Source organism: Euwallacea similis, chromosome 36 (assembly GCF_039881205.1).
Source record: "Euwallacea similis isolate ESF13 chromosome 36, ESF131.1, whole genome shotgun sequence".
Lineage (NCBI taxonomy): Eukaryota > Metazoa > Arthropoda > Insecta > Coleoptera > Curculionidae > Euwallacea > Euwallacea similis.
In genome coordinates this window covers 672014-685630 of record NC_089644.1, presented here as the reverse complement: position 1 = coordinate 685630, position 13617 = coordinate 672014, and the positions used below count along the sequence as shown (strand labels likewise).

Below are 13617 nucleotides of genomic sequence, written 5' to 3'. Positions count from 1 at the left end.
CAATAAAATCAAAAGTACAAATCATACAGGATAACGCATTTATTTAAAACTGCTAACTAGTAACATCAAATATTTCATTTTTTAAAATATACGTAAGTTTTAAGATGCGATAAACCCAGATTTGTGAAACTAACGTTATTATCTATACGCACTAGAGTATAAATAGTAATCGCTAGTGCGTATAGCTAGTAATCCTATAAGCATAAGTTTCAAAAATTATAGCTGAGAACAAATAATAATTAATGGTGAAAAAATGTAGTAAAACATTTTAAGTTTCGGAGATATCAATTATTTTCATAAAATTGAAAATGAATTTAATTTATCACAATAATTGTTCAGGTTTCAAATTTATTTATGTCTAAATTCGACTATGTATTGAAAATCACGAAAATAACTTCGAACAAAAAAAATGAAATACATTTTCAATTTTATAAAAGTCGGGCTCTTTTTTTATTTGAAATAAATTGGTATCTCCGAAACTAAAAATGTTTTACTACATTTATTTTTCACTATTAATCATTATTTGTTCTCAGCTATAATTTCCCAAGTTTATGAATATAGGTCAAAGGTCACCCTGTATGCACTGAAGTGTTCTTGCTTTCGTATTTATGTTACGCTTACGTTTACTTTTTTACTTTTTTACGTTTCTCGTTTCTCACCAATTGCAGAAGTGATCCACTCCTTTCCCGTTCTGGCACAACCGAATATTTTTCCAAGCTTCTCGTAGAATGCAGCTAAAGGGTGTGTCAGCTTCGCGGCCCATATCTATTCTAAAGAAATCACTAGCGGGATATGAAGTTTGATGAAAAGGTCAGAAATACTAATTTGACTTTCTAAATTAACGAATATGACTTCAGAAACAGCGGCAACTCCTCCATAGAAAAACGTTGTGCATATGTTACATATCTCTTAATTTGAAAAATGCATCTGTCATAAACCCTATTTAATGTGGCATTAAACACGTCGCACGAAATCGGCTGGCCGCCCACATTGACCTCACTTCTATTAAAGGAGAATGATGAGTCTTCGCACGATGACAAATGCTTCTGAATTGCAGCTATTAGCTCAAATGAAGGTTAACAGCCGCCTCATTGGGTTGTCTGCTATTACAAGCATATTGGGTTTTTGCAATGAATACCTTAAGTTTGACATGACCTGGAACTATTTCTCACAGAAAATAAATCTTTTATCCAATTAGAGGATAGTTTTCTAGCAGCTAGTAGATAGGTAGGTATTTGTGAATCTAAAAATATTCGTCGTTTAACGCAAAAAAAATGAAATGCTCTAACAAAAGCGCGAAGACAAACAAAAATATTTCTATTAATAATAATTATATTACAAAAGAAGTAATATTGCATAAATATAATACAAATAATGTATCCACATAAGTACATGTGCCAATCAGAGCGAGGGCGTGCTCTTTACAGGGTAAATAAATACATTGTAAAATGAGGATCAATTAAATTCGGCTACTACCATTAGACATACAGTATATAGCATTATGTTATTACCATTAAGTACAGAGTACAGACATGGCGATCCAACTTAAAACCAAAAAATAAATATGAAGTAAACAAGTTTTTAGTGGCCACTGGGCTTAAGATCACTCAGTAGCTCTCATAAATGCTAAATGGAATGACTTGTTAAGAATAAATAATTCCGGTTCTTTAACTCAAAAGAACTCCTTAGATGTTCTAATTTAATTTGTGTGTCAAGACTAATGATTAATTGGTACCTTCACGAGAAGTTAGAAAGAAAATTATTGTATGAGTAAACGACCATCAAAATCTCACCTTCCTCATTCGAGAACCTATTATTCAAACTCCAGTCTATCTAACTCGCAAGCTAAGGCTAGCTTATTATAACATTGGTCAGGCATCTTAATTGTTATGTAAGTACGATGCATGGCAGAAAAATTTCTTTTTAAGGCCAGAATAATGGAAAAAAACTCACGTAAACATGTACCTATCCAACTCATAAACGTATTTTGGATCAATTCCACTTTATAAGAGAAGATCCGATAAGAATGGATCCATAAATGAATCGAAGAAGTGGAATTTCCCTTATAGAAATAAAACAAAGTCGATGTGAAACATTCTAAAATGCAGTTTTTTCAGAGAAAAAAATTAATTGGGCCTCACCAGACCTCGGTGAGAAAATGCTGAAACCTGCTGATTTTAGGCACAACATATGACTCGTGTCCTGAGTTTGATTTACCTCCTAGACATGCAAAGTACTATCTACCACAAGGTGTAATTAATTATAACGATTTTTTATAATTATACTTAAGAAGCAATTCTAAAACCACAATTTCCATCATTTGGCAAGCATTCCACTTGAGTCCAATAACCACCTTTATTGGGTTTCAAATTGACTTCGCGCTAGCTCTTAAGCCTGCTTCTTAAGTTTCACACTAAGTATAATGTAATTTATATGGCTTTAGGAAGATATAGTTGAGCTATACATATTATGCGTTAACTCACTTAAGATATTAACTTATTATTGCTCAGAGTACGTAACAGTTGATGGTACATGTGTTGCAAATACATCATAGCAAGGTCACAAACGTATAGTGCTCTTAAGAGTATTCGGAAATATACATATTTTCGATTTAAATAGGGCCTAATTCATTGCCTTAAGGTAGATTTTGAACAAATGATTGCACCTTGCAGTCCTGGCTTTTTGAATTTTTTTACCTTTCTCGGTCTTTTATTTTTTGTAAGTACCACTGCTGTTTTTCAACCCGTTAAGGAGTACAATAAGCTCTTATTTCAACTAAATATTGTTCAAATTGAAGATAGTATCTTTAATGCCCACAAATGGTTTCAAAATATTCAAGTGGCACAAATTTTCGAGGTAACCTCTGTTTAGAAGGAAATAGAGGCTCGCCATTGGTTCGTTGGTGAAATATTTTGTATTTAAAGCAATTCTTCGAAAATTCTGAACATTTTGCTACTGGGGAATCAAATCTTGAGCATAAATATTAATATCGGGATTCCGAAAATATACGAACAATGGCTTAATCAATTATTATTCATTTCCTTGATTGGGGAATTCACAAATCGTCTCGAAAAAAATGCCTAAAGATATAAATACCCGTAGACTTTAAAAATGTAAAGCATCCTGATGCCCTCCCCCATTATCGGCATGAGTCCAACCAGTCTACCTAACCTGAAACCATTAGACTATTTTTTAAGATGAAAAATATATCTCAATTTGACTCGGTAAATTTCTTAAATGAATTCATTTGGCCTAGATTTTCCACAGGATATAACTCTAAAAGTACAAGGGGAATTTGTAACTTGTTTGGTTTATTGTTAATTAAAATCTTAACTCCAGATTTTACGTGTTTCCCATAGATTAATTACTTGCCAGAATCTTGAGTTCAATTTCAGATGGAGATTAAACTGAAGGTGTACAGCCGGGCGTTGTAAGATGAACACTTGCGATTTAATTTAATAATACAGTTTCAACGTGTTTTATTTTAAATGGTTTTATTTCAAACATTAATAATCTTAATAGTGTGTCACGTGAAGGGAGTTTAGAAGGGATTGTAGACTGAAAATAATATATTCAGTGTGTCTCGTTTCATTTTTACACAAAAATGGGTCGAAACTGTTTCCTTGCATCTTAGTGGGAAACCCTGGGAATTTTTGGTCAAGGAGTCCCGAAATTGAAGTCCGATTCCGAAAATTTGATTCCCTATTTGTTTCTAATTCATCTTTTTAATATAATGCCTCCCTATGTTGTTATCAGCAAGATGCAAGAACTTGTGCCAAGACATCTTACATAATACCGTCTAATACAATAATTGGCAGATAAGTCTTGTTGGGACTTATAAATAGAAGCGGTTAAGTAACGATATGAGATGTAAGTACGGTATCATTTCAACAAGGCTCGATAACTTACCTATATGCTCTCGTATTTACAAAATAATAATAATGCCTACTGACACATTATTAAACAAATAATAAATATAACAGACAACAACAATAGTCATAAACTCTCTCTCTTTTTCTTAACAAAATACGTAGGTTTAATCAAAAGCCTTTGAGAGGAAAAGTCGCTAATATCACAAACCACAACCCCAAAAATAATTTCCCAATCAATCTGAAAATCTTAATGCATATTTGGAATTTTAAGTAACTTACTTAAGTTTGATTCAAGATCACTGCTGCTGATATGTAAAACCCTCTGATATTACTTCTGACTTTTCCATTGCTATGGATAAACTTTGTGTATATCACAGTCCTCCAAACTCAAAACTAATCAAAATCGATTTCAGAATTTCAAGAAAAAGTACGTCTTGTGCTTCGAATTTGTTTTTGCGACAATTTTTTTTTTAATTCGCACCTCTGTAATAAGTTCGTCAGTAACTCTCAATTGATTTAAAACGGCAGATCCTCATACACAGAACACATCTTAATGACGAAACTAATTAGAGTTGAATTTGGAAGGCTGTTGGGGGCGTTGGAGTTGGATTCAAAAATGGGTTGGTGTTGCTCTGGCCCTGGCGAGCAGCCATGTCAGCCCATTCGGCGTCAAACGGGTCGGGTTGCTTCGGTTTGAAGCTTTCTGATGCCGAATCCAGACTCATGGCCCTGAAAGGAGCAATCAATGTAATTTAGAAAGAATTTATGTTAAAACCTAAACCTTAATTAAATTAAAAACTAAAGTATTGTGGGAATAAAATGCTGAGAGACACACAAATGCAATTATCCTAAGAATTTAGTAATCTTTGTCCAACATAAATTCAATATCTATCGTTATGTCAAGATCAATCATATTAATCGCCTTGATGAGCTCTATGAGGATGCGTTCTGCGCTTGCTCTCTTTCATTCATCATCGAGATATTGATTTTCTCCGTTTCTAAAGTGAATCAAAATGAAGGTTCTTCAAATTGGGTTTTTAAGACTTTAGAGCTTCAATGGAGGCATCTAAAACCAATCCAGCACCCACATCTGTCAATCAGAGGAATGAGCGTCTCAAAACAGTTCGAAATATCTCTGTAATTTTCCAAAGAAGCGGATGGTACTCAATTTTAGTCACTTTTCAAATTCATCTGCCCAGCTCTTCTCATCAGTCCACCGGTCACAATATTTTCATACCGATCTTTATTGCCGGAAACGAGTCTTAGCAAATCCATAATGTCCAGATTAGTTCAGATGTACCAAGGGTGATGTTTTGTATTCTAAACACTGTTGCTGTTTCTTGCGTTTTGTAATTATTAGATTTAGCTATTAGTCTCAACTGAAACTAAATAATAAAGGTAGCGCGACGCTCTCCAGTGTGTCGGTTGTTCAAAGCACAGAAGACAGCCGTCGTCGGTTGTCTACTACAACCAGTTCTGACCTTATGGGTGACGAGGTTGGACGAGGGACTTTCCCGGGCAGCGGTTTTTCTTAGGGGTAGGGGGCGGCGATTAAAAATTTTGCCCAAGACACCAGACTTGCTAAGGCCTGCTGCTGCGGACTGGCTAAGGCTGCTAAGGCCCCTAACTACTAGATGTGCATTTGTTTACTTATAAGCGTAATTACTTGTGTAATGAACGTTTCAAACAAAACATGTTTCCTGAACTGGAAATTACCTTGAATGAGATCCAAACGACGACGTTCTCCTAGGAGAAGAACCGTCCATCCGACCAGGTACCGGACTGGTGCTTTTAACGATCTGTCCCAACCACTGTTCAGGTTTGGGCAAGGTAGTCATGGTACTCGATGTAATGCTAGAATTGGGACTTGTACTCTGACTACTTGCTACACTGGCTGTCAGGGATCGCATGGTCGTATTCAGGATGGATGATGAAGAATTGACGGCAGAATATGAAGGAATTATTGAGCTATTATTCATCCTGAAAATGGTTGTCATATGGTGCCACAATCATTGCTTATTTAAATACGTTTAAAATACAGGGTGATTCCTAAGTTGATACTTTTTTTAAAACTGTGTATAGAAGTTATTAAAACAAACAGCATTTTCAAATAACTTTTTTCAAAAAACTTAAAAATAAGAAAGTTACATCAATTTATCACAAAATGCAATATTCAATAATTTAAAAATGACCAACGATATTGTAGAGCAAAATTTTGAAATGCTGGCTGCCACACGAATTTCTTATCTTTTTCACCTTTTTATCTCTTTTGTATTTTGCTTGGCCACTAAGGTCAGCAGATCTGAACTCTTGCGATTTCTTCCTGTACGGTTTTATGAAAAATTTAGCTTACAAGACACCTGTAACTACACGGGAAGAATTAATTGTTCGCATAGAGCAGGCTGCAACAACAATCAGAGGAAAACCGATTTCCTTATTACGAGCCGTTAAGGAACAGTGGTTGCGTCGAGCGGAACGTTGTGTTGAAGTTATGGTGACAACTTTGAACGCATTCTTTCAGCTAGATGGAATCGTGGACTCATTTTGCGATAAATTGATGTAACTTTTTTATTTTAAAGTTTTTTGAAAAAAGTAATTTGAAAATGTTGTTTGTTTTAATGACTTCTATAAACAGTGAAAAATAGTACTTAAGAATCACTCTGTATTTTGAATACTACATAACAACTGAATCGAAAAGGGACTCTGGGGAGTGATAAGAAAGACTGTCTCAGATGTTACTATTTTTTTAAAACATCCCGGAGTAACTAGTATAAAAAAGTGAGTGTTTCTTACCTGTTAAAACCTGGGCTAAAACTTAAAGTAACTGGAGCTATACTAGTGGTATTGGCAGTTGGAGTCGCCGTAATGGACTGATTAAAGGTGTTGTTGATCGTAGTTAGATTTAGATTAACGGTGTTTTGGTTTAGAGAAGTGGGGTTGTTGAAGTTAAAATCATCGGAGTTGCTATGAGTAAGTTGGCTGAGACCTTGTGATAGTTGTTGGCAAAGTGCTGTTACTGAATCGGCAGGGACGATCTAAAATAAAAATGCTTTCATTAATACCCATATTTTCTACCGACTAAAAATAATCGATTATTGAAATCAGCAACAATGCTTCAATTTGAGAGGAATATTGCCTTGATGTATAGGGTTTCTTAAGATCGATGGTCAGAGAATTAAAAAAACAAAAAACTAAGTGACTCAGCTGAACTAGCTTTATACAAAAGTTGCTTGTTTCATTTTACAGGGTGTCAAACTGATTTTTTTTAATTCTGTAAATTAGGAATAAATGTTACAGTTTTTGAATTACAAACTAGAAATTGCTCATATGCGGGTTTTTGGATTATTTAAAATGTTTATTTTTGCTTAAAATTTAAGTCGCTGAAAAACAGAACCGTGGTAACTGCCTCAAGAAAAAGACATTTGTAAAGCAAAATATCAAAATTAAAAGAAAAATCAATATCATCAAGGAAGAGAAAGCTTCTAAGCGAAATAGAGAAATTAATTTAAAAAACTGTTAATTTTTCTAATTAGTTTCTACTAAAAAGCCATAATCGACTCTGAAGATTTGGTTTTTTAATATCGTATGAGGGTGAAATTCTACTTGAAAACGGTATTGAAGCGCACTTAAAACGATTCCAATATTTAAAGAAACGTTAGCTAATTAGCAATAAATTATCAGTAACAAACGGACATAGAAGGCAAAAAGAAGTATTTTGAAGCCCAATCTGAAGGAGAACCAAGCTGTTGTAACCTCGCTAGTTTTTTCCTTCGTCATATTTAATTCGGTACTTGATTGCAATGAATTTTTTTAATAGCACATTCGAGTTACTGTGACAAAGCGCTTCATGCGAATTTTCCCACACTTATAATATGCAATTATTCAGTAAATTGGACTAAACCATTTTCTATTGAAATAAAAACCGTAAATAATGCTAATTTTTCAACCATTGTGTGTATCAAGCGTTGTGGTAAACCAAGACCCAGTTCATGGTTCTGGAAATGAGGATTGTTGTACATTATAGTCGAACGGCAAAAACCATCAATAATCATGATACACTGAAAGAAAAACCCTCTAGTCGAACCGTGCTATCTAGAAAATCGAAGCTATAAATATTTATTAAACAGTGAAAATTAGCCCTAAGTAAGCAGAGTCAAAAATTACATTATTGCAGAAATAGTGCAACTATAGTACACACCACGTAACTTCTTATTCACGTCACAGGTTTCATATCAGCGCTGATGCCACTCCTTTTCAAACTTAATATGCTGCAGGAATTTGTTAAACAACATTATCAGTATATTAATCCCAAAATATTAAAATTCAATTTACCTCTCTAACTGAATTCAACGGTAATAAAGGTCCATTATTTTCCAATTCTCTTTCAAAATACGAGGGCATTTGATAAGTCAGTGACTTTTTGAATGAAAGATATTTTTTCGGCCAAAAAACGTTTTATTTCTCAACATAGTCTCTTTTTAACTCGATACATTTAGTCCAGCGATTTTCCAATTTTTTTTTATCCCTTCCGAATAAAAGGTTTTATCAAAGTTCTTAAAATAGGCGTTTGTTTCATTGATAACTTCTTCATTCGACCCAAATCCCCGTCCAGCCATTTCTTCTTTTCTTCTTCTTCTTTCTTTTATTTCTTCAGGTTTAGAAATAGAAAATATTCGTAGGGGGTTAAATCTGGAGAATATGCTGGGTGGGGTAGCAGTTCGTAGCCTAATTTATGGATTTTTGCCATAGCGACTACACATGTGTGCATCTGCGCATTGTCTTGATGGAACAACAATTTTTTTCCGCCAAATGCAGTCGTTTTTGCTTCAATTCAATATCGAATCTGTCCAAAAGTTCTGCATAATATTCATCAATGATAGTTTTACCCTTTTCAAGGTAACTGACGTGAATGACACCGCGTGTATCCCAAAAAACTGTGGCCATCACCTTGTTGACCAACAGACCCATCTTGGTCATCTTTGGTGTACGTTCACCTGGAGAAATCCACTGTTTCGATTGTTCCTTGGTCTCTGGTGTGTTGTGATGGGTCCACGTTTCGTCAACGGTTATAAAACGGCGCAAAAACTCGTTCGAATTGCGGCTGAACTTCGCTAAACACACACTCTTTTGAAAGGTCACACGAGCGCTTATGGTCGAGTGTGAGCAATCGCAGCATCCATCGCGCAGATATCTTTTTCATATCTAAATATTCATGTAAAATGTGATATACCCGCTCAGCTGAGATACCTATAGCCTCAGCCGCCTCATGCACTTTCATTCTCCAATTGTCCAATATCGTCCCATGAATTTTATCGACAATTTCTGGCGTGAGAACCTCTTTTGGACGACCTGAACGTTCTGCGTCACTTGTGCTGATACAACCACAACGAAACTCAGTAAACCACTTTTTAACCATTTAAATTGATGGTGCAAAACCCCCATAGTATTTATCAAGCCTTTCCTTGGTTTCGATGATGGTTTTTTTACGTAAAAAATAATGCTTTATCAGCACACTTTTTCATCAATTCACTTTTTTTTATTTTCGTCGAAATTCACGAGGTCATCTGCATTCAATGGCTGTTAAACACAAACTAAATGACGTAGCTTACTCAAAATTTGACAGTAGTCTACTAACAGATGACAGTTGACGAGAGTAGTGTTGCATTTAAAGTTATTATGCGAGAAATTAAAAAAGTTACTAACTTATTAAACAACCCTCGTAATTGATAAGGGACGCTACAAGCTCCTTACACCGAATGTTTAAAAATTTCAGCATTATACTAAGAACAACAATAACAACACTGATAATAAATAACCAGGAGTACTATTTTAGGTTTTAAAAAAACAGGTTTTTACTGAGAAAGTTGATGAACAAAGAAAACAAAGGTTTAAAACACCAAAAGCAACAAAAGTTTACGAAAATTGACGCTTTCAGAATGTCAGTTGCAGGTCAACCGAGAAACGTCAACAAATTAAGCGGCAATCATGCAACAAAATATTGTTGTGTTTAAACATTCAAATATTTCTTTATCTTTTTTTAGCATATTAAATTTATATGACTTGTCATTTTACGTAACGCGACTGTCAATCGTTACATTTTGTGAGGTGAATAAAAAGTTACGTGATTTGTACTACGAGGATAGTCCTAAAAGTACCCGACCTAACACTTAAAGAAAAAAAATGTTGGAAAATATTACAATATTTTTTAACATAGTGTCCTTTAAGATTAACACACTTTTCTCAACGATTTTCTATGGCGTGTATAACCTGTTTATTGTAGGAAGTTTTGAATGTTTCAAACTAGGCATCAACCTCGGACTCAACTTCTCATTATTGGCAAATCTCTTTTCACCGAGCCATTTTTTCAAATTTGGAAATAGAAAATAATCTGAGAGGGTTAATTCTGGGGAATAGGGTGGATGAGGGAAAAGTTCTAAACCAAGTTGATTGATTTTAGCCATCTCCATGACAGAAATGCAGACTGATGCGTTGTCTTGATGAAAAGACTTTCTTTTTCGTCAAATGCGATCGTCTTTTCTTAATTTCTTCGCTCAAACGCTGCAATAAATTTGTATAATGTTCTCTGTTTATTGGTTTTCCTTTAGGGAGATAGTCAATAAAAATTATCCCAAGTGCATCCCAAAAAACTGACACTATGGCTTTCGCCTTCTTTGAAGTCAGTTCTCCTCTTTGAGTCCATTGTTTTGGCTGATTTTTGGTGTAAGGTATGAAATGATGGACCCGTGTTTTATCCATGGTTATGAATCGACGCAAAAACTCGGCTTTATTGTTGGGAAGCTTTGCCAAATACTCTCTTGAAACATCCTCACGGCGCTGTTTCTGTTCGATTGTGAGTAATCGCGGCACTTATCTTGCGCACAGCTCTGTCATATCCAATTTTTCGGTCAAAATGCAATATACAGTAATTTTTGAAATGCATATCATGTCGGCTAACTCGTTCAATTTTAGCCGGCGGTCTTCCAATATATAGTTTTGTGGATTTTAACCACAATTTCTGGAGTGGTTACCTCATTGGGTCGACCATTGCGAAATTCGTCCTGGTAGTTCGTATGACCGCGTTTAAATTCAGCCACTCAATATTTTACATTTTTTAACGAAGAACGAGATTCTCCTTGAGTAGAATCTAACTCCGCTTTAATGTTGGATGGACTAAAACCTTTCAAATAAAAATATTGAATCATGTATCAATGGCTAAAAACGGCTCTAAAAAAACACAAATCAACGTAGCACGTTCAAACTTTACCCATAAGTTTTTTAAGGTTAGGTCTTATTAATATAGGCGAATTTTTAACAAAAAAATTGTCATCTATATATCAGGTCGGATACTTCTAGGACTATCTTCGTATATACAGAGTTAGTCACGCAACTTGTTCATTAAAAAATTTATGACTTCTCATTCTTGTAGTTCAATAAAATTTGGTTTCATGCTAGAATCGACCGTTTTGAATTTAAATGAAATATTTTCAGAATGACGGTATCTCCGGTTATACCAGAAGTAACTACCAACTTCGTTATTTTAAACGGAATCCTCTATTTTTTTGTCATTTTCGGATTTTTCGTTAAATTTTAAAATCAATTTATACCGTTCCTTAATCGTAAGTTAATACCATTTCCGAGTTATACCGAAAAAATTTGAAAATTTTGACAGTTGCAAGATCCTGCGGAAATCAGTATTGTGCACGAACCGCTGCGAATTTTGGAATCAGTGTTCTGTGACTCAAAGAGGACCTAATAAATCACATTTTGACATATTTCAATTTGACAAAAAACCTACAGTTTCCGAAACATGCTTCCGGAGTTGCATGACTTCAAATCTCAATTACTTGCTTATTTTAAACGGGGCAACGCACTTTGTCGAGTTAGTCGTCAAATATTATGCTGTTTAGGAAGATAAATGATACCTGAGAGCGAGATCTCCAAACTTAGTTGTTTCTCAAAAATTACGTAACAACTTTGATCAATAAACGTTTAAAACTTTAAAAAATTGATGGTAAAAGAGATAGTTTCTTGACATATGGCGAAAGCACCCATTTCCAAATACGAAATGTAGTACTGGTTGCCTATACATGGCTTCAATTGTTTGAGTAAAGAAGTTACGACTTTAAGGACTGGTAATAATAGGTAGAAGGTGACACAAAAAATACAGACAAGGACATAAGTGGTTGAAGAGAATGCTGGAGGAACGGGAGAAAATATAAGAGCGATGCGAAGAATAGAAAAAGTTTTAGTACTAAACCTGATTGTGTGCTAAAAATAAAATGGACGCAGTGCAATCATACACTGACTCAGATGTTTACAGGATACAGAGCCTTTGGTAGATATCTGTATAGAAGAGTGGTGGAAAATAAGAGTCATTGCTGGCTCTGCCTGCAAAAGAAATCTCAAGGCAATCTAGAGCATACCAAACTAGCATGTTTTAACTGAAAAATTGAACTAAAGAGAGTGCTAGAGAGTGGATTAAAACTGGTAAGTGAAATAATAGGGAAAGAACTCACGAGCTATGAGATGAAGTGGGTGGCATTCAAAAATATGGTGGAGGAGAATATGGGAAGGGCAGCCGTGGAAATAAGGTGGAGGAAAGAGAACAGGAGAAGATAAATGAATGTGCATTGAAGTAATGTCGACAAAGAAAGGTCCGAGGTCAAGAAGAATGGATAGTTTTAATTAGTAGATGAGATTTTCCCAAATCCAACACTCCCCGGCTGTTACCACCGGGCCACCTGCAGAGAATTCTAAACGGCCGAGGGTCTTTTGAAGATTTCCACCTCTTTACGCAAAAAAAAATTAGTTCAAATTAGTACCTGATTGTTAGCCATACATTGAATACAATATACCTAATATTGTTAAAATTTCGTGATTTTAAAGTCATTGCATGCAAGTCACTCACCTCTGGAATAGGTGAAGCTGGTTTAATCTCCTTTATCCCGTTGCTCGGAGGAGAGGTCGGCGATTTGAACTGATTCAAACGGGCGGTATTGCTTGGTAGTTCGTTCACTCGCAGACTCATCTGCCTCTTAAATGGGGAGTTCTGACCCAGAGTGCTGAACCCTCTACAACTGCCCTGTCTCTGCAGCAAGCTCTCTGTGGCGTGGGGTCTCTCGATCGCGAATGGATTAGATGGAGTTGGTTTTGATTGAGGAACCACATCCACCTAGCGGAAAAGTAATTCTATTATGTATCATGTGTAAGTAGCATTAACTACTCACAGCTCGTTCGGTTATGCTTTGTTGCCTAAATGATCCAGTACGGGTAAACGTGGAACTCTTAGCGTCAAACATCATTGTGACACCGCATTCCTTATCCCTTTTTTGCTTTCTTTCTAAACAGACTGCAAAGGCGCACCCTACAGCATGGCTGAGTCGTTCTCCTGATTCTCTGAGAGCCAAGAAGCCATGACACATCCATCTAGAAAAAAATGTAATTCTTTAACATGTATCAACATTATTTTTGAACTAAACATAGTTTCGGAAAAAGGAACATTTATGTTTATACAGGATGTCTGTATTTGGAGCCCAATCACGAGGATATCGGTAAACATAAAATATACGAGGTCCTAATGCAAAGTTGCACAATTTGGACTTGAAGAATATGCAGTTTCAAAATTTGGAAAATTCTGGTGACTTTCAGAGGTATTGGGAAAAAACTGAAGTTTTGACACGTTTTTGCTTTTCCTCGACTGATTTGACGAGGTAATTCAAAATTATTGACGCATCATTGCTGCAAC

General features: G+C 35.3%; 1 protein-coding gene across 3 annotated transcripts in view; it reads right to left on the bottom strand.

The window, feature by feature from the left end:
• Positions 1–1318: 1318 nt before the first annotated feature.
• numb (NUMB endocytic adaptor protein) overlaps positions 1319–13617 on the bottom strand; it is a 37659-nt gene continuing 25360 nt past the window's right edge. For all 3 annotated transcript variants that reach the window (XM_066404860.1, XM_066404858.1, XM_066404859.1), the window contains exons 5-9: positions 13100–13298; positions 12781–13044; positions 6666–6907; positions 5589–5852; positions 1319–4601 (exon numbers count right to left, since the gene is read on the bottom strand). In XM_066404860.1, coding sequence (XP_066260957.1) covers positions 4439–4601; positions 5589–5852; positions 6666–6907; positions 12781–13044; positions 13100–13298 — 1132 coding nt within the window. In that variant the 3' untranslated portion in view covers positions 1319–4438. The remainder of the gene's footprint in view (positions 4602–5588; positions 5853–6665; positions 6908–12780; positions 13045–13099; positions 13299–13617) is intronic.